This window comes from Danio rerio, chromosome 22 (genome assembly GCF_052040795.2).
Source record: "Danio rerio strain M-AB ecotype USA chromosome 22, GRCz13ab, whole genome shotgun sequence".
Classification (NCBI taxonomy): domain Eukaryota; kingdom Metazoa; phylum Chordata; class Actinopteri; order Cypriniformes; family Danionidae; genus Danio; species Danio rerio.
This window is the reverse complement of record NC_141042.1, coordinates 28,094,055-28,115,779: the sequence shown is the minus strand read 5'-3', so window position 1 is coordinate 28,115,779 and position 21,725 is coordinate 28,094,055. Positions and strand designations below refer to the sequence as shown.

The window sequence follows — 21,725 nt, the reverse complement described above, 5'->3', positions numbered from 1 at the left end:
TTGCTTTGTCATTGTAATTAACCAATATAAATTCTAAAGTTGCACTTTAATAGCCAAAAAAATACAGATAACCACATATATACAACAAAAAACACACACAAAGGCCAAATACACGAGAACAAACAAGCTTACATGCACACTCATAAAAAATGATATATGAAGAAATGTCAGTCAGCACACAAATATGTGCATTCAGACCTGAACACACATTCACCGCTCTGTTGAGAACCATGTTTAGCAGAAGTTGTAATGTACATTACTGGCAGCACAATCAGTGGGCCACACAATAGATCCGTGTCATAATTTATGTTAGAGTCTGCAGACAGACCATCTATGAATAAACAATTGTTCCACGGCTGTATATTGTGCTAACGGTATGTGTAGCAGGAATCCCCCAGGGCTTTGTCCTCAGTCCCATACAGTTCTTGTAATGGTCTATAACTGGCCCTTTCTGCGCATGGAACCCAGATCACCTACTCCCAGAGACCTGTTATCTGAAATCAGCCGCCAAACATAACACAACAAATCAACCTATCGCCATAAAGCATGTTCAATTCAGATTACAGACTTATGAGAATAATATTGAAGGAGTGGGGAATGGGGTTACAGGAACTATGTATAATTGCAAGAGAGGGATTGTGATGTGTATATCTGTGTTTGTGCACATTTTTGAGCCAGTATGGGTGTATTCACTATGAACCCCCTGCTGGGACAGAAGCCTGGGCCAGAACTATTCAGACATACAACAACTTGATCCCTTTATCTGGCCCTGAGAACAGACCTGCGGTCCCCATTTGCTTATTTGTAAGCTTAAAGAAACAGTTGGGCAAAAAGTGAAAAGTCTATTGTCATTTAAACACCCTATGAAACAATTGAAATTTGTGAATGATTTAACTCGATTAATAAAGGGAAAAAAATGGTTCGTAATCCCTAAGGCATCAGTCATAGTGATAAATTATATTGCATAGCAATTTTTAGTATATCTTTTTTTTTCCTGTACATGCATTCACATTTATAACTGGGGTTCTCATAATATATCTGTGTCTTCTAGATGTTTCTATATATCTTAATTTACCATATAAGGGTGAATTAAATTTGGAGCAAGTATATGAAATATATTTAAACCAGTCCTAATAGGGCAATGCTTCTATGTGTAGGATCACTCTTCCGTGAAAAATAATGAGAGAAAAAATGGAGGGGAAAAAACTGCTAAGGATTCTCAAAAAAGTGGGTTTGATTCCTAAAAGATGACTCCCAAGTGAAAATGTGATGAATAAAATTCAAACAGGACAGTATATGAACTCCAAAAAATCTATTTAACTGACATTTGGCATGCTACACAATAATTCCAAATGAAAACTGTCTATTGTCTATTGTATGGGGATGTCTAGCTGTGCTCAGTTAGTAAAAATATCAGTGTACAGAGCACTATTACTGGAAAAAACACTGACTTGTTATATTCTAACAGTCCCATTTGTTATGACTTAAGTCCATCACAATACATGTAAAACAATGTAACAGCTTTGAAAAGAATATCTTGCAGAAGAGCCAAAACATTGTGTCTCTAAGAAATTGATTATGAATATGCTGTTGATCATCCATTTGCTGCCAAACCTAGTTCCGACTCACAAAGGCATGGACTCCTGACAGTTTGGTATCCAGCAAAAGTAGCAGATCCTTTAAATCTGTAGGTTGTGAGGTGGAGCCACCATGCATTAAACTTGAAGACTTGAATGTGGAGGCCAGGAGAACACCTTTAACCAGGGGTGTCAAAACTCAGTCCTGGAGTGGCGGTATCTTGCAAAGTTTAGTTCCAACCCCAATCAGACACACTTGGGCTAGCTGATCAACCTCTTACTATGTGGCCTAGAAACATCCTTGCAAGTATGTTGAGGCAAGTTGGAACTAAAATCTGCAGGACACCGGCCCTCCAAGACCAAGTTTGGACACCCTTGCCTTGAACCAATTCTGGCCCTTAAGATCTGCCTTCCTGCAGTGTTAATCTCCGATTTGAAGTAGGTAATCAATGTCCTCATGAATACTAGAAAGCTACAGGATAGTGTGTTTAATCAAAGTTGGGGCTAAACTCTGTAGGAAAGTGGACTTCAAAGTCCATAGTTGAGAACCCCTGCCTTAAGCTTTCAATCGTTCTTCAAATCATTCCTGAACATTGTGTGCAGGTGCCTTAACTAAAAAGACCACTTTCTCCAGAAAATACACAAATAGGGGTCTCTGGTGTTCAGCGATGTTTAAGTATCTTGTGTCAAATTCACAACCACATAAATGACCTAAACCAGGGTTTCTGGACCCCATTCTTGTCTATGTCTGCAGTTCTCAATCATAGTCTTCACAACGCCGGGATCATTTTGTATGTTTCTGTTACCACTTAAGGGATTTGTTCAATTGGACATCACATGATAATCTGCGATGAATCCAGTTCAAAGAAGCATGATCAAGTCAAGAGATATAAAAGTGCGCAAGATCTGACGAGATCTCGTGCAAATTGCATGAATGCAGTTAAATATCACTTACGTATTAAATTTAATCAGAAGACACTGCATTATAATACAAATCTTTGTTTTTAAAAAGTAAACATCAGCGGGTTTCCTGAGTGAAGGGGCCACAGTGTAGTGAGCAGTGAACATTGTGTAGGGAACATGTCGGTCAGATGACAGCGCCTTCACGGACTGGTTATTGTTACTGTAGTCTTTCTATCAGCCAAATCAGTCTATCCATTATGATTTGGCATCAACAAAACATTTTAACCCGCTGAACAACCACTTCCTCGATATTTCCTATATTTGAACCCATAGCAAATGTAGCCCTTGCTTACGACAGTTTACAGGGATTATCAAAGGTAGGACAGTGGTGCAATCAACTGTGTATTGAAGCACATTTATTTAATACTGTACATCTTTTGGCTCATACCAGGCAGTATAGAGTTTGTCGCCCCCACTGAATGACCCACAAAATGATGGATGGATAAATAGACAGACTCCAAAAATTGGCTCTTATAGTTCCAGCATAAGGAACAAGTAAAAATGTTACAGTACAAGACAAACTAGGAAGATATTTATAACCCCTCTATCCTTTGTTACATTGACAAGCATTCAGCATTGACTGACCAGAACAACTCTAAACACAAACATCAGTGTTCGCAGGTGTCCATGACATTTTGTTCTGCAGGATATTCTGTTACTCATGAATGAAATATGTCCGTACAGTGCATCTGGTGTTCAGCAGGGCTCAGGGAAAAGCCTGTGCGTAAAACCTGTCAACAGGAGCCGTTTTTTACCCAGTTCATAACCCGATCCACCCTTGAGAGTCATTCGTGGGCTTGTATGCGTGTCACAATGCAATCTCTGTATCTTGAGGGAAACTGTAAAATCCTATCTAAGAACCGTTTCCATGTCCCACCTGTGATTACAGGCCTTGTATATTTAAGTAAAGCACGCAGTCAAGCCAACATAAATGTTTAGAAACCCTTGAAACGTCCAGTACACATTATTAACGGCTTCTCAATCGTCTGCTACACAATGCAAGAATGGTGTCTTGGTGTGCTAGTCTTGTTTGTGTGATGTAGTCAGGGATTATTCATCGTTAGTCAACTATAGGAGCAGTGGTTTGTGTTCCCCTCGAGACCTCCACTCTTTGCCCTTCACCTGTGTCTGATAATGAGGGAACGAGAGACGTCCGAGAAGAAATGCCAAGCTGCAATCACTGTACATGCCTGCCTGATGCAAACACTTTCCTTTCTTTGTTATCCAAACTGTTTCCTCCGCGCAGCGCGAGGCATGTTTCTAATTATAGTCCAGCGGAGAGACGCAGCAGGCTCCCGCCAACATGTGATTCATGGTGCAGGTGACCGAAAGACTCTTCCCTTGAACGTCTGGAGGAGAAAAACTTGCTGGATTTACTGTCAGAGAGACTCGTTTGGACTCTGCTCTGCAAAATAAATCAATGTTGCACTAAAGGTACTTCTGTACAGTATATTATGCCATATCACCTATTTGGTGGTGTTTATGGTGGTGCAAGTGTCATTAATACTCTGCTGCTAATGCTTAGGGACTTGCACTAACCACTAATTCCAGGTTTTGGCACGTAACATATCCTGCAGCCATGACTGATGGGCTACATGAAATCATGTGGCTGTTTTACAAAGTATCTAATTTTCTAACTTTTTAAACTATAAAACGGACAATAAAACTTCAAATTTGATCCCTTTAGCTTTGCCTTGCTAGATTAATAGTGCTTATATCCTTCTTCAAAGATTTTAGTCCATTTTGACCTGACATCATCAAGCAGTTGCTACAGATTTGCCAGGTGTGCATCCATGATGGGAATATTCCGTTCCAGAACATCCCAGAGATGCTCTATTGCAGGGGTGTCCAAACTCGGTCCAGGAGGGCCGATGTCCTGCACAGTTTACTTCCAACTTCCTTTAACATACCTGCCTGGAAGTTTTTAGTATATATAGAAAAATCTTGATTAGCTGTTTCATGTGTGTTTAATTGGAGTTGTAATTAAAACATGCAGGAGACCGGCCCTCCAGGACCAAGTTTTGACACCCCTGCTCTATTGGATTTAGATATGGAGGTTATTTGAGTTTAGTGAACTCTCTGTCATGTTCAAGTAACCGGTTAGAGATGATCTGTTGTATTCTGTTGAAAGTAGCCACAAGATGGATATGGTTAAAAAGAGATGCACAATACTCAGTCGGACTATGGAAATTAAATGATGCTCAATTAGTGGTACTAGGAGGTGGAGAGTGTGCCAGGAAAATCTCGATCCCACCATCAGCAGCCTGACCACTCAGCTACCAAACCAGCTAATCACAGTTCTTGAGCTCGGTTTCGCTGTGATGTGTTTTTGAGAGGTGCATGTGAGAGTCCACATCAGGGTACAGAGAAGGGTATGCATCTCTCAGAAGGCTACATCTGACCATGCACTCAAAGCAGAAGTTTAAATTGGCCTTTGCTAGTTTCTCCTTTGGATTAACAAAACATTTTCCACCCAGCACTTCCAGTTCCGGGATATTTCCTCTTTTTGGAACACTCTCTGTTAATCTACAGATGGTTATGCGTAAACATCTGAGTGGATCAGCAATTTCTGAAATACTAAGACCAGCCCATCTTGCACTAGCAAGCATTTCCACATTAAGGTCACATAAATCACCTTCCTTCATCATTCTGAAGCCTGTTTCACCCTTATGACAACGTCTACCTGTCGTAATGTTGGTTCTGTCCCGCGATTGGCTAATTAGATATTTAGGCTAATTCAAGAGTTCACAATTAGATATTGTTTGTCAAATGATAGCAGGTTTGGTATGCTGTCCCGGGAGAGAACCCTGAGCTCAGAGATAATTGAACCCAGGGCTCCCGCCTAGTCGACTGAGCATGTAAGGGGAGGTTGTTCTCAACGGAGATCAGGTAGTTCTCAAGAGCTCCCAGTGTTAAAGGAAGAAAGGGGGAGAAGGGGTGGATAGGGGGTTTCTTTGGAAAATTAAGATAAGGAAATAATTTTAGCTGGGCAACTTATAGTGAATTTGGATTAATCTAACTATACTAATTAAAACTAATAATTGTAGATAAGAGACCAATCATATCATGTGCTCCTCTCAAAATTAGTTTGTGAAACTTCACCAAGGACTTGAATAGGTGCGTACAACATCAACTGATAGACTTATATAAAGGTCCATGTACTGACTGAGATAATAAGATTGTAGCTTGTCTTTGTCTAGAATAAATCTTTTAAAAATTGTCTCAGAATTGTAGGCATGCTCTGAAAGATTAACCAAATATTTCCATATTGTCAAAATCGTGGGTAAAATGCACCAATGCCCTATTTATAGTAATAATAGACACTGACTGACCATAGACTTGAATTACACTGTTGTATTCACTTGAGATATATGAACATGTCATTTTATCTGGCATTAAGTCTGTTGGATTATTAACAAGCAATTTACTCCAAGCAATGACTTACATAATTTCTACAGTATACAGCAGATGTATTACATAGCTCAACCAAAGTAAAATAAACTACATACGGGAAAACAGAACAACCTCATGGCTTTTCACAGCTATGATTAATCACCTGTTTATCGTGTATACACTACCAGACAATAGTCTTGTCGCCTTTCCAAGTTTTAAGAACAACAAATAATAACTTGATTTCCAGTTGATTATTTGGTATGAGAAGTTGCTTATATGAAAGGCAAAAGCCTCTAGATTATGCTTATTTTAGCAGAATAAAATATGATCATGACTTGATTTTTAATTAGTTAATTAGGACAGTTAGGTATGACTTTAATGTACAGTATAGAAAATAAAGTCATGGTGGAGTGGAAAAATATTTAATATTGCGAATAACTTCCATGAGCTTGAAGACTGCATCCATACATCTCTGCAATGACTAATTAATGACTCTAAAATAAATTGTTATTGTAATGAAGTCATCTGGAATGGCAAAGAAACCATTCTTGCAGGACTATCGGAGTTCCTCAAGATTCTTTGGGTTCATTTTCAATGCCTCCTCCTTCATCTTACCCCAGACATGCTCAATAATGTTCATGTCTGGTGACTGGGCTGGCCAATCCTGGAGCACCTTGAGCTTCTTTGCTTTCAGGAACTTTGATGTGGAGCCTGAAGTATGAGAAGGAGCGCTATCCTGCTGAAGAATAGCCTTCTTCTGTGGTTTATAATGTAATGGGCTGCACAAATGTCTTGATACCTTAGGCTGTTGATGTTGCCATCCATTCTGCAGATCTCTTGCATACCCCCATACTGAAAGTAACACCAAACCATGATTTTTACTTTGCCAAACTCAACAAATTTCGGTGAGAACCTTGGGTTCATGTGGGTTTCCAATAGGCCCTGTAGTATTTGTGATGATTGGGATGAAGTTCAACAGATGATTCATCTGAAAAATCTACTTTCTGCCACTTTTTCAAATGATCAACTAGAAGTCAAGTTATTATTTGTTGCCCTTACTACTGGGATCGATGACAAGACTTTGGTCAGGTAGTGTAGTTCCTACTAAAATTTTAAACAAACTAAAACCTGAACATTATGTTTTCACAAAGGTCACCTCAGGCCTGTTTTCCCGAAAGCAAATACTCCACAGATTTGTCACACCCTTGTTGATTCTTTTACTTAAACTGTTTGTTGGAGAAAACAAGGGGAAATCCTAACAGACAGGAAGGTTCCCCTTTTATAAAACAGGACTCAAAAGTACATTGCCAAAAATATTCAGGCTACAAAACAATGCGAGGGCAAAATATCTGGATGACAAATTTGAGCCTGGACGACTCACCATCGACTAACAATTGATCAGAATGATGTCACCAGCACTATTATCGACTTAAAGTGTACTCCTGTGATACGTGTACAGGAATTCAGCCTGCGGTGATAATCACTCCGGAGTCCGAAATATGCACATAAACAAAGGAACTCGCATTGAATATGAAATAGCACAGCAGTGAAGTCAAGGCCAAAGCAATATTGTTGATCTTAGGAAGCTCGTCCCTAATAAACACAGAGGTGGGCGGTCATTATGCAGAACACAAAATAAAGAAGTCAAATTGGGCTTCAGCAGCACTTGAAGACATAAAAGAGCTAAGAAAGTGCCAAAGGTCTTTTCAATACTCGGACGTTTTGAGGAGGGAAAACGTCTTTGTTCCTTTGTTTAAATAGAGCGGCTTGTCTGGTGGTCCGATCTGAGGTGTATAAATAATAATGGTATTGTATCCTTATGTGCAGGTCACACATGCTCAATCAAACACATGGCAGGCTGCTCCCATATTCTCAAGAACACATTGACATTTCTCTATAAATAGGGGGAAGTACTTTAGACTGCTATACGCTTGAGGAAAACACGACTTCCCTAATAATGCAGTAGGCCTATATGCTGATAAAAGACTAAATGTGTCTGCCATATGAGCTTCCTACTAATGATAAGCATGAGTGGAAATCTTTTCCGTGTTATAAAAATATACGGGCCTCGCGCGAGAACATTAAGATCATATATGATATCAGTCTGTGCTGAGAGGTTTTAACAGCGAATTATGTTTTGTTAAGCATTTGTGGTCAAGTATAATTTCTGCCTTAAAACCAGGGTACGAGTTAAAGGGGGGTTTGGTTTGGAGGGGATGGACCCCCTTAATTAACACTTGATCTTTCCCTCATCAAGACAAGATGGAAGGGGGGGGGGGGGGGGGTCAGCCCTTTAATACTGAAAAATAGTTTTCCCTTATCTGTATCTTAAATAATAGTATTAATAATTAAAATAATAGATATACGAATATATGTTTGATCATCCCTATAATGGTCCATCCCACTATAGGGTTTCTTGCATAATGGCATAATGGCGCCAATAGGTTATATGCAGTGCTAGTATTTCTTCCCATACTGATCAACTTCCGGTAACCTATCAATGTGACTTTTTTCCATTTTATACGGTTTCTTTTACAGCACTGATAATAGAATTTGGCATTCATTTAGTTGTTCAAACATAAAACGAGAAGAAAAACCGTTTACAAGCACGTGCCTTTCAGGCTCAGCAAACTAGCGCAGAAGGTCCATTAAATATTCTGGGGTAAAATAAATGTTCATATTTTAAAGACAAGAAAAATGTAATTTAATGCAGTACTTCTTGTACATCCTGATACCCACTTTATATCAGATATCACTTAGGCCAGTGGTTCTCAAATTTTTTTCATTAAGTACCACCTCAGAAAAAATTGTCTCTCCAAGTACCACCAAAATGAGCAGTATTGAAATACAGTAGTGTAGTAGGCCCTGTAAAGCAGCTACAACTCTGCTCAGTAAAAAAAATGTGGCAAATTACCTCAGAAATATAGGCTATATGGCATATATGGCATACTATATACATCATTTTTGATAAATTTTAAAATATATGTAGCATGTACATGCCATATTGCATTCCTCCGCGTACAACTAGAAGGAAGCCCGCCTACCACTAGTGGTACACGTACCACAGTTTGAGAACCACTGACTTAGGCAGTGGAGATAGCTGATTTTTAAAGAAAACAGACCTTAAACGCACCGATTTTGTCACGGCAAGCAGTTCACCGAAAGCACCTGACCCAGGTTACTGACAAATTAAAAGTAGTACTTCCGCATACTTCTGCGTAGTCTGTGCAATCATTCAGCAGTCTGAATCTGACAGATCTAAGCGGTCACGGGACACTTTTCTTGTGTTTGTATTTACATATAACCTAAAAGTAAAGCATAGCTTGAATATTTTGAAATAATCAGAGGTCAATGTATGTCAGGATACAGTAAATATCTCTCAAAACACTGAAAACTTCAATACCTCTTATTGATTAATTTGATGTCATTTAAAGAAATGGATCAATTTGATTCACTGAAAACTTACCAAAAAGTCAACCCCCTGATCGCGTAATTTGTACCCTGCTCACAACTTATTAAAAAAACTAATGTTTTCAGAAGAAAATGTTAATGTTAGTGCTGATACTTAGAGTAAAACTCACCGTCATGGCCTGACATCTTCAATATGCTAAAGCCAATGATCTGTACAGCACTTTTTTGGCGCTTTCTATCCTCTCCCAAATCAAAATAAGCTATCAGTTTAGTCTCAATGTTCCAGTTTTTATATAAAGTTCGGTGTGCTGGCGGTATTTATTTGTAGGCTGAATGAAAATCAATAAACAGGTGTTTTTAAAGGCCTTTTTTATCGTCCGCTACGTGATTCGAGATTATCTAGATTATACTGACCTTTACTGGTGATAGTGGGAATCGCTCCTTTCTTCAGACCATTTGAAATCTAAATAAAATAAATAAAACGTCTAAATAAAACGTCAACGACAATCCAGTTTTTATATAAAGTTAGTTGTGTCGTCCATATTTATATGTAGGCTTAGTGATGAAAAACTGTACAAAAGCAGAGGTCCTTCTTGTTCTTATTGTCCGCTACGTGTTTCGAGATTATCTAGATTTGACTGACCTCTACTGGTGATAGTGTAAATTGCATCTGTCTATAAACCAACTGAAATCTAAAAAAAGTTGATGTCAGCATATATTATGCATTTATATTATGTAATATCATATATAATATTATTGATCGTTTTTAAAATAGTTTTTAGTATTAGCCTATAATTAATTGATGTTATCAAATTTTCCTCCATCTAAAAAGATTTTATTCATATAGGTAACTTTTTTATATACTTCAAATAATGTAATTTAGAGCATTTTTTCAGACATTTACAACTATTCAGAGTATGTATATCTGCTTTATCTGCAAAAAGATTATAAATTAAACAATACCTCGCTATTTTTCACACATTAATTTTGTGTAGCGACATTTAAATCATCAATGGAGAAGCAGTGAAGTATTTTATTTATCATTTATTATTATTATTATTCATTACTCTTTATTTATTAACAGTTGCCTAAATGCCGAGCATATAAATTACATTCAGAAATATTAACATATGCATAATTAAAAATATATTAAATTAATTAATTCAAATAGGAAAAATAATAATAAAACAAACAACCAAACCCAGGAATACACAATATAAACATAATATAAATGTAACAAAAAAATCACAAGATTTAATGTTTTAGCGCTGACTACGTTTGAGTCACAGTACGCGTCATTCTACTTCCTGTTTAGAGTCTGGTGGTCTGGTTGTGTAAACATTATACAACGTGATGTGAACTGCAACGGGTTGCTTTACCTTAAACACTGCGAAATCAGGTAATATAAACGATTCTGCTTTCCATCGGTGAAAAACAACCTGACAGGCATTGCCTGCATCTATATCACTGTATTAAATGTCATTACGGTTTTTAAATGTACGACTTTCTTACACAAGTCAATGTCACGGGAGTGTTTGTTGTTTATGTGCGCTCATGACACAATGGATGTGAGTTACGCAATGAAAACAAGAGCTGTCGTTATTGAATTGTTGCAGTTGTTGTGTGGGGACATTTGAAAACACTTAACGTAAAAAAAGCTTAACGTAACTTAATGTAGCTTAACAGCAAGCGGGGGAAACCAAATTTCTATAAATTTTCACACACAAACAAGTGACAAACATTTTTTAATGTCAATAGAATGAGCTCAATTTTAGTAAGTGAAAATGATCACGTTATACGTTTCTCCCCATTATAAGTCCATTATAATAAAAGGAAAACGCTTAACATGGCTTAATGTACCTCAGTGGGGCACACCACAACACTACACTAACTACTATCAAAAGATCAAGCCCTGATTCTGTAGATGAAGTGAACAATGTCATATTAATAATTTTATCACCCATTTAAGTCCATTATAAGAGCTTAATGTGGTTTAACGTAACATCCAGAGATGATCAACTTTCTATAAAAATACACTCATAAACACTTACTGCTGTGAAAAGAACAAACTTTTATTTTAGTGTATCAAGTGAACAATATCACTTTAAGCATTCTCCCCATAAAGGTCCATTGTAAGAAAACAGCTCGAGGTGGCTTAACATACTTTTAACCCAGACCAGGGAAACATACATTTCTGTCAAACTTTACTTGTGATTATCTTAACTATTAATGAAAGAGCGGGCCTTAATTCCATAGAGAAAGTGAACAATATCACGTTAAGCGTTTTCTCCCCCATTCAAGTCCATAATAAGGAAAGGCGTAACTTTACAACAACTGAGAGAAACCAAATGTTAAAAAGGCTGTTCATCAAATTTTATTTATGATAGATTAACACTTGCTGTCAAAAGAATGTGCTTTTGCATGTCATTGAAATCCCCACAACAGCCTAGGGGAAAACGCTTGACACAATATTGTTCACTTTAGCTGTGGAAACGGCAGTAGTTTACAGTAGTTGGGGTTAACTACAAGTACAGTTTGACAGAAATTTGGGTTTCTCTGGTTGAAGTTTAGGTGCATTAAACCACGTTAAGCTTTTTTTTTCACGTTAAGTGTTTTAGAATGTCCCGTTGTGTTTTTTTTTCTTTCTTATTTTCTTTATCAAGCAGAGAAGAGCCCGACAGAAATAGCACAAACGTTGACGATGGCTGCAGATTCAGCAGTGTCCAATGGAGGAGAGAACATCCTCACTGACAGCGATGATGATATCCTGAAGTACTGTAATTACAGCTTTATTTGGAGAAACATTCACAGACCTAATAGAAACTAAACAGGCTTGCCAAGTTTACCAGTATCTGTTTTGAGCGTGCGTTTCTTATTGTGGTGAAGTTGGTTTTATATTTACACATTCAGACTTTCTCCTTAATAAATATAATGTAAGAAAAGTATTCTTTGCAATTTATACATAGGTAAATCATATTAGCCAATGACTATCAAAGTACAACATTGTTCACTGTCAAATATATAGTGCTAATGTTGTTTGAAGTCATACTTGCATGTGATTTCAGATTGCATATTCAAAGTACCGTGGTAAGCAATATAGGGAGCAGATTACAGGTTGTCACTGAACGAATGTGCGCATATAAAACCGACTTTACCTCAGTGCGTTTCTTAACATACTGAAAGTTAATGACAAAATGTCGTACATCAATTCTACATGTTACACAAGTAAAATTATGCAAACAAAACAACACACTAAGGATCCCACATTATCAGATATGCAAGTCTCTCCAAACACAGCAAACCTGCAAATAAATATCTACAGTGCTATTAGCTACTATTCAAGGAAAATATGAATATCTGATTGCGAATGCATCACTGTGCATTCACATCAAAGGCGGTGAGAGCATAAAAGTTCGCTCTGGCCGCAAAAGAACCAGAAGGCCGCATCGAACCACATCGAACAGTTGCTCATTACCATAAAGTTGACTTAATTTCAACTCTTCTCGACGCCCACATCAGTGAAGACGCGCCGCTCCTCACTGCTTATTGCTGCCATGTTCCATTGAAAATTATTGACTTCAGTCTACTTTGATACTCTCACCGCTTTCGGTGTGAACGCACTTATGCCAAACCATTGAGAGGGAAACCATGTTGAAACCACATGACCTACCAAATATACTACTACTACTATTATTATTATTATTATTATTATTATTAATAATAATTAAAAGTTGCTTTCGGCTGCGTCTAATGCATTAATCATTGTTCACATATATGACCAACAGTTGGATCATTGGGAATGCCACATGAAACTTAAGGCCCAACCCCAATTCTACCCCTTACCCCTACCTCTCGTTTTGTGCATTCCCATAAAGGGGTAGGGGTGCCCCAATTCTCTTTAGCTTGAAGGCGTAGGGCTAAGGTGAAGGGCTAAACACCCCTTTGAACAGAGATTTTTCAGGACCACACTCGAAACCAAGGGGTAAGAAAATTTCCCAGAATACACCAGCCACAACGGCGGGATAGCTGCACCCGGAAGTCAGGAGATCCACAAATTAGTTTTTTTTTGTCATTATTACGAATTTTTACAATAAACAAGCACATGTTTTGATATATTCATAACCGCGTTTGTGTTTTACCGTCATGCTTTAAAAAAAAAAACCTAAAATAAAAACTAATCTCTAATCCCTAATAATAACTCCTGTATAGGAGTCTCAAATCATTCTGACACTTGATGGCTCTGGAATACCCTGTCAGAAACGTCTAGTGGATGTTAATGTTGTTTTTGGTGTGTTTACATAGATGAATATGGCCACTGTGTAAATGCACAGTACAGTTACGATCTTATTGCCACATTAGATCGTTATGATAACTTAATATATGCCTTCAGTGATTTCCAGAAGAAAAAAAACGCAACTGGAACAGCAGTCGCAATCATCTAATCTCAAATGAAGCAAGAGATTGCGATGAAATGTGCAGGTGTTGTAGGGGTGTGCCATTTCTTAGGGGTAAATTTTAAAGCCCTTCCCCTTCACACTCTGTTTCAATGAGAAGGGAAAGGGGTACAAAAATAAAATTAGGATTGGGCCTAGGTGTAATTAGTTTTTTTATGCACATGCTAGGATATACATACAGTGGTCAATGCAATATGTGTCATCAGAATAGTAATGTTTGACCAATATAAATAGCAACAATTCAAACCATGTGCATAATTTGTGCAGTTTGCTTTGAGTCATGTTTGCACTACTTAGTAAACTTGATGTCACAGAAAAAAACAACATAGGAGACGGAACAAAAACCGCAACAGCAAACTACTGAAGACTGCAAAAAATAAAATGGCTGCCAAGTGCATGGTTTTGAGAGAATAAAAGATGGATGTACAACATCATTAGCATTAACACACAGGACGTGGTCCATGCCACTATTGAAAATTGCTTATTTCTTAGGATTTGAACGTTCTTCAAAGCATTTGGGATAATGCAAATACATAATTCAGCAAAATATATAACACTGCTGTGTGGTTTACATATTGTGTTCTTAAGACTCATACTTCAGCTATTGTTTGCTCCTACTTTGATACCAGAAGTGGAGGTAATATCTTTATAAATCTTCTGTTTTTAGTCCTAATGACCTGTCAGAAGTTTTGGCAGCGGGAACCAAAGAATCTCATGACAAAGCTGAGAATTCACCATTTGTCAAAGACTTCCTAAGGGGCCGAATTAAACGGGAACTTTTTAAGGTGAGTCTGTTGGTACTTTTAATGAATTACTTTTTTTTTTGTTCAAAACTCCACAATTTTCTGACCTTTATACTTTTGCTATTTTGTCATCTTGTCAACCCCAGCTTGGCACCACTGCCCTGTACTATGTTTATTCTGCCATTGAGGAGGAGATTGAGAAGGTTAAGGACCACGCAGTGTTTGCCCCTCTATATTTCCCCTCTGAGCTTCACCGGCAAGAGGCCTTGGCCAAAGACCTGGCGTATTTCTATGGTGAAGACTGGGAGAGCCAGATCTCCTGCTCTGCTGCCACACAGCCCTATGTAGACCGCATACATGAGGTGGGTCGCGATGACCCGGTTCTTTTGGTGGCACACGCATGGACCCGTTACATGGGTGACCTATCAGGAGGGCAGATTTTAAAGAAAGTGGCTCAGCGGGCCCTGAAACTGCCCCCTACCGGTGAGGGCTTGAACTTCTACCATTTTGAGGGCATCCACAACCCCACAGCCTTCAAGAGGCTGTACCGCAGCCGGATGAACGAGCTGGAAGTGGATGCAGAGACCAAAGCCAAGCTGCTAGATGAAGCCAACCTGGCTTTTAAATTGAACTTGGACGTAAGAGGATATAATTTCCATTTACTGGTTGAGATAATCAGATGATTATTGTACTTTTACATCCTTTTATCTTCTGTCAGGTATTCACAGAGTTGCAGGAGATCGGGAAAGACATAGAAGAGGAAGTGCAGGACATTGGTCCCCATGCACATGGAGACATGGGTGGAGATATTAGTAAATGTCCATACTATGCTGCCAAAATGGGTAAGGACGTTGTTAGAAACAATATATATACATTGGAGATCAAAACTTGAGAACATTGGTTTCAGACACTTTAGATCGGCTCATCTTCTTGCTAAAGCCCCGGTCAGATCACACAAATTTGTCACGATTTTGGCTTGATTTCCTTGACATAGGATTTGTAAACAACAAATAGGCATTGTGACTCAAGAATCAAATTGGCATAGTTCACGACAACCGATACCATGCCTGCGATGGTGTCGTTAGAAGTCTAGCATATTTGATTTTTCTCATTCTTCTCTACGAGTTCTGTCACGTGGGTGACACTGCAATAGGAGCACATCATTTTTCAGTTGTCTCAGCAGTTGCTGCCATTAATGCAGTTATAGTGGGTCATGGGTGGATAACCAATGATTGATCTTATGCAAACTTTAACTACTTTTTCTAAAATATAAAGGTGTTTTTCTTCTGACAGACTGACTTCATTCTCACAACGAGTTTCTGAGTTCTCACAGCCTTCCAACAGAGTTTGTTCTTCTGAGGTAATCTGGGAACCTGTACAGTGCTGCGAATACATTGTAAAAGCCTGTCCTGTTATTCACTGTCATTAACAGTAAAAAGAGCTTAATATAGTCTTCTCTGTGACTATTTCACTTCAGTTTTATTTAGGCTAGATAATTATTTTTATAAACAAACCAACACAATCTCCTGGCAACTTTTGGTTCTGAAGCATATAGCGGACTTGTTTTGATGCACTTCACTTCAAAGGTTATTTATTGTTCTTGATTATAAGTCTCTGACCAACAAAAGATACATTAAAATTAAGATAAATATTATAGCAAACAAAATTCATTTCAAAAAAATTTTTTTCCAAGAAAAATATATTAGTTATATTTTTGTTTGTGCCCCTCCACTACTCAGTTGTGCGGTGATGATTTATTCCGCTTTGTAGAAATTAAGGATATAATTAATGCTTAACAGCTGCTGAGGTGTTTTCAATTTCTCCGTCTTACTCGTGGCATGTTCAGGCAAGAGTAAGCAAAATTGGCAGCAACATATACATTTAGATTTAAAACATCTTAAATTAAAAAGAAATCATAAGTTTGATCCTATCCGTGTCATAAGGAATGCCCTTAAATAATGTAGCCTAGTTGTCAGCAAGCATCAGTGTTTACTGAGATTGAAATAAGAAAATTGAAATGAATGAAATTGAGACGAGAAATATTGTTATAGCAACACTTGTGACTGCTTTTTGGATATAACACTCATTGCAGACATCATAGTATGACTGATCGTGAAAGAACGTATAGTCTGGCACATTTGTTACCCACGACAAATCAAGATTTTACTGAGACAATATTGCATGGTCTAACAGTGATTTTCGTAACCGACAATAAAAATCGTGTGATCTGACCTGGGTTTAAGTCAGTGAAAACTGTTACACTAAATGTCAGATTAAAGCGAATGTTCACTCAGAAATTAAAAATGTCACCATTTACTCATTTTTTTAGTGAACTATGCGTTTCATGCTTATAACTGCTTTATAATTTTCTTCTGAATATATGCAGTTCATAAAATCTGCTTTAAATCTGCACTTTTAACTCATGTAAATGGAACATCAAATAGTAGTAGAGCCGATCGGAGTAGAGCCGATGCTCCTCCACATTGAGAGAAGCAAGCTGAGGTGGCTCGGGTATCTGTTTCAAATGCCTCCTGGACGCCTACCTAGGGAGGTGTTCCAGGCATGTCCCACAGGGAGGACGTCTTGGGGAAGACCCAGGAAACGCTGTCTTTTGGCTGGCCTGGGAACGCCTCTGGAGTAAAGCCGATGCTCCTCCACATTGAGAGAATCCAGCTGAGGTGGCTCGGGTATCTGTTTCAAATACCTCCTATACCAAATGCCCAAAATGCCAAAATGTGACTAAATAAACTTTAGGTCGCTAACCAATTTTCAGTTTTGATCACAATGTTTGGATATTTCTATTTCTGAATATACAGTTCTATATTTTGTTTGTATCACTGTTTCTCTTTTTTCTTGCCTAGCGGTCAGTGGAAACACAACCTACGCATGTAATTTCGCCAAGACGGTGCTTCGACAATCAACAGTACAGGTGATTCTGGCCACATTGGTTGCTGCTGTTGCCGGATTGGCTGCCTGGTACCTCATGTGATCATCTTTACACTAATTAGAAAACAGGAATTCCATAACCATATAAAGCATAGGTCTCAAACTCAATTTCTGGAGGGCCGCAGCTCTGCACAGTTTTGCTCCAAACACAGCTGATCCAACTAATCAAGGTGTCCAAGACTACTAGACACGCTGTGTTTGATTAGGTTTAGAGCAAAACTTTGCAGAGCTGCGGCCCTATAGGTCTCTTGTTTGAGACCTATGATTTAAAGATCTAGACAAAACCTGGAGTCTATTTGTATAAAATATAATGCAAGTTTTAGCCTTATTGAGGGAATGTGACCTTCTTTATTCTGTTTTCACTCTCAGTCAAGAGTGTAAGCATACTTTTAAGGGCATGCAAGATGACAATGGAGCTGCTTGATCTGCTTAATGCAAGTCTGTATCGTTAACCTATTTTGGTTGGTTTTGCACATTGTAATACATAAAAAATGTGTTATATACATCACTGGCGCAGTGAATGATTAAAAAGATTCTGTCCATGCAGATTTCTGTGGCATTTAATGTAGAATAAAGAGATCAACGCTAATGGTGTAGTGGTTAGTGCATCGACATATGCACTCCGGTGCTCACGGTGATCCGAGTTCGATTCCGGCCTCGAGGTCTCTCTGCTCCCCACGCTTACCTGTGAATACTCCTGAAAACCGCAAAATGAAATTATAATACAATAAAGAGTTTTTATAGGACACTAAAGGATAGTTCAGCCAAAACTGAAAGATATATGTCATCATGTATTCCAGTGGTGCCTGCAGCCGTATGGCTATACACACTATGCGTACCTACCATTATAGGGTGCAAATAAATGCAGTTTTTTAATTTTTATTTTTTTACATAATTTTAATTGATCATTAAACAAAAACAAATCAAAAACATCCAAAATTACTATTATTTGTACAGTATACACTTTAAATCACCTAAGATTTTTACAATTCTTTTTGAAATAGAAGAGTCAATAATGTCCAAAGCACCAATAAGCAGTGCATTTCTATGTCTTAATGTAGACTTCTTACAAAGTATTTTGCGGTATTTTAAAAACATAAAAATACAAGACATTAAAGTATTTTGACACAAAAAATTAAATCATTTTCATCAGCCCTATCAAATAAAAATAACAAAGTACTATTTTGCATTTAAAACACATATTTTATATAAACATACAGTTGAAGTCAGAATTATTAGCCCTTGTTTATTTTTCCCCAATTTCTGTATAACAAATATTTTTTCAATACATTTCTACACATAATAGTTGTAATAACTCATGTATCTTAAATACTGCCCATCCCTGTCTAGGCTTACAAACAGTTGGTTGTTTTGAACTAAAAAACTAAAACCCAAAAATACAGAAAAAAATCCAGGACAAGAATGATTATTTCAGAGACATTTGGTCATTTCTGTCAATTTAAAGGTCATTTCCATAACTGGAAAACAACCTTCTAATTTTCCAGGACCCGTAGGAACACTTTTTTTCCAATAGTGTCAGATTATCCTATAAAAAGTCCATAATGCATCATCCTTGCTGCAATATTTCATTATTTTAATAGGGATGTAACGGATCCCGGTTGATTCATGATTTGTAAGGATCACAACCCATGGTTTGGAACTCACATGACCCATGGATAATTACTTTTTTATTAGTAGATTAATGCTAAATTTGTAACGATTGCAGAGAGATCGCTTTCTTAAGTCATTAAAATCACATGTATGAAAGCATTTAGGCTTTGCTATAAAATATAATGATGATGGAAGAAGTTGTGGTAGGTTATTCAGGATGTGGTGGGTTTCTTAGGTTATTAAAGGTGTTTTCTGTCTCTACTTGTTTAACCTGCATTGATGCATTCAGTGTAAGCCACACAATTAATTATTAAAAAGATCAGGATCTCAACACCCACGCAACATAAATTATAAATGATGGTGATTTGCATATGTTTATCTATCTTACCAATTGCTGCATTCAAATCTGACAACACAAAAATCAAGAAAGAGATTGAGTCTTTGGTCTTTTGAGTTAGTTATGGAGTTACAATCAGTCAAATAACACAAGTATTGGGATAACAGTTTATAGTTTAGAATAAACCACTGATGTTTATGGTAAAAATTAAAATCAACGTCATATACATTTAACTTGACGCTCAAAAATAAAGGTTGTAAGCAGTAATTACATTATTTAACCAATAAGTTGAATTCAACCAGCCATCAAAAATATGCCACTGAATAATAATAAAAAATGATCCATCTAGCAATGAAACATGAAGTTTTATGAGTAAATAACAAGCATTTATTGAAAACGAGACTAAAAATAAATATGGGTTGTACAAATTATAATGTTAGATTTCTACATTTAGTGTCATCAGCAACAGTAGCAGAAATTGTGAATCTTTCCACAGTACTGAATATTTTACCATTTATTTATATTTAGCTAATTATTTCTTCATTTTTTTATAAATATAAGGGTTCTTACTTTTGTTTTTTTGAAACCAAATGTTTCTTGCAGTGCAGTTTTTGTAATAAAATGGAAAAGAAATGACATTTGTCTCCTCCCCTTTTTGGCTGGTCCGATCTGTGACTAAAAAAACATTATATGATCCAAACCGTAAGATTTGTGATCTGTTACATCACTAATTATTAATAAAATGCACAAAACAAAAGCTACATATACTTAACTTTACCATAAGATCTTTAATTTCTCACTTCGGGAAAGTTTCATATGACATGACATACAAAACTACACAAATTCATGACAAACTCCCAAAAACCTTCCCAAATGCGTGTCTATCCACCACTCGTCCCAGTCTGGTAGAAAAGTACATGGTATTAGAAGTGCTGTACCGCTTTAACCGAAGAATTGATTCTCCCCTGGAGTCTCCTGAATCTCCCAGAGTCACAACATCTGAGACGGGCACATAAATGTCTCTTCTGTGACCCCAAAAGCTAAGATGTGACACCTTTAATATGGTCTGTGTTGAATCCAAATACATCATGCCAACCACTCTTCTGACAAAGTGGCTTATGGAGTACAGCATGACTCCAGCAAACAAGGCAATGCCTATGGAGCGATTTAAGACCAACACTGATGCCTGGCCCTGCAGGTGGAGGTAATACACAGTGGGCAGCAGGACAACAGTGATGCCCGTCTGTAAGAGTTTGAGTCTTGAAAGAGCCCGCAGGCCCCTGATTAGTGGAAATGCATAGATTAGACTGTATTTTCTTGAGGCAAGGTCAGAGGAGAATGAGGCCGGTTGAATCCGCGTGGTGTGTGTGGATGTGTTGGGCATCTGTTTACCCATGTGTGCCAGGCCGTTGTTGATGTTGTATTGCATGCGAGCACTTGAAATGAGTCCTGAAGGATGGCATCGAAAGCCATATTGAGGGAAATGACGGGAAAGGTGGATTAATCTTGCTGACATCATCATCTGAGGAGACAGTAAGCATCACAACAGTAGTTATTATTAAATGTTAATTATTAAAACTACACAAAAATATTACTTTTAATAATGTAACCATCGTGATTATTGACATACCTTGTTTATTCTGTTGATAAAAACAGTGCTTGACAAAGGCAGTTGTTGTGTTGGCTCAGATTATGCGTTCCAGCTTCTTATATGCGATAATCATAGAAAATACATAAGCATAATTAAATAACGCGTATTATTATTAAATATTATTGCAGTTTTGAATGAACTCACCATGTCCATACAAGTTCAGTGCATCGCGCACTTCTTCTGTGAAGCTGGACATGAGTTATATTTAGTATCGTTTCAAAATAAAAGTCCTTAAATAAATGCTTGTCAAAATCGTTTTTGAAACAAGTTGTTAAAAATATTTTAGAGACATGGAATCTACGTGCACTTTTTGTGAATTAGAGGAATCGATAAAACACCTGTTTGTTGAATGCACATATACCCAAATATTTTGGTTTGATGTTGAACATTTTATATTTAAACTTACTAAATTAAAAATTCAGTTTTCTTGTAAAAATATTTTTTGATATTCAATAATAACAACAAAACTTCGGAGCAAAATTTGTTTATTAATTTAATGATAATGTATAGGAAGTACCATGTACACAAACAAAACTGATCCAATGATAAGCCTAATATTTATTTGTTTAAAACTTATCTTATGCATATTGAAACCCTACAAGACATGAAAAATAAAAAGCTATACGGATGTGTGCAATT

General features: G+C 37.3%; 2 protein-coding genes and 1 long non-coding RNA gene across 17 annotated transcripts in view; 1 reads left to right on the top strand and 2 right to left on the bottom strand.

The window, feature by feature from the left end:
- Positions 1-9,894, bottom strand: part of LOC141380293 (uncharacterized) — a 52,733-nt gene extending 42,839 nt beyond the window's left edge. For 4 of the 8 annotated variants that reach the window (XR_015522164.1, XR_015522165.1, XR_015522162.1 and 1 more), the window contains exon 1: positions 9,515-9,755. This is a non-coding gene — a long non-coding RNA (uncharacterized LOC141380293). The other 4 variants (XR_015522163.1, XR_015522160.1, XR_015522166.1 and 1 more) reach the window with 3 other exon arrangements.
- Positions 9,895-10,657: 763 nt separating this feature from the next.
- Positions 10,658-18,076, top strand: hmox2a (heme oxygenase 2a). 6 transcript variants are annotated; one of them, XM_087302045.1, is made up of 6 exons: positions 10,658-10,743; positions 12,011-12,121; positions 14,466-14,583; positions 14,688-15,179; positions 15,260-15,383; positions 17,403-18,076. In XM_087302045.1, exons 4-6 carry the CDS (start codon positions 14,955-14,957, stop codon positions 17,528-17,530), a joined length of 477 nt encoding a protein of 158 aa, XP_087158171.1. In that variant the 5' UTR covers positions 10,658-10,743; positions 12,011-12,121; positions 14,466-14,583; positions 14,688-14,954; the 3' UTR covers positions 17,531-18,076.
- Positions 18,077-20,075: 1,999 nt separating this feature from the next.
- Positions 20,076-21,282, bottom strand: tmem186 (transmembrane protein 186). 3 transcript variants are annotated; one of them, XM_087303276.2, is made up of 3 exons: positions 21,231-21,282; positions 21,066-21,141; positions 20,204-20,957 (listed from the first exon to the last, which is right to left on the bottom strand). In XM_087303276.2, the coding sequence occupies exon 3, from the start codon at positions 20,955-20,957 to the stop codon at positions 20,280-20,282; it is 678 nt and encodes a 225-aa protein (XP_087159402.1). In that variant the 5' UTR covers positions 21,066-21,141; positions 21,231-21,282; the 3' UTR covers positions 20,204-20,279.
- Positions 21,283-21,725: the final 443 nt, after the last annotated feature.

Bases quoted from the DNA above. Each gene is read 5' to 3' on its own strand.
- hmox2a (XM_087302042.1), top strand. From the start codon at position 12,046: ATGGCTGCAGATTCAGCAGTGTCCAATGGAGGAGAGAACATCCTCACT. The intron at 12,117-14,465 runs GTACTGTAATTA...TTCTGTTTTTAG, and splicing joins AGCGATGATGATATCCTGAA to TCCTAATGACCTGTCAGAAG. The intron at 15,384-17,402 runs GTAAGGACGTTG...TTTCTTGCCTAG, and splicing joins ATACTATGCTGCCAAAATGG to CGGTCAGTGGAAACACAACC.
- tmem186 (XM_087303276.2), bottom strand. From the start codon at position 20,957: ATGATGATGTCAGCAAGATTAATCCACCTTTCCCGTCATTTCCCTCAA.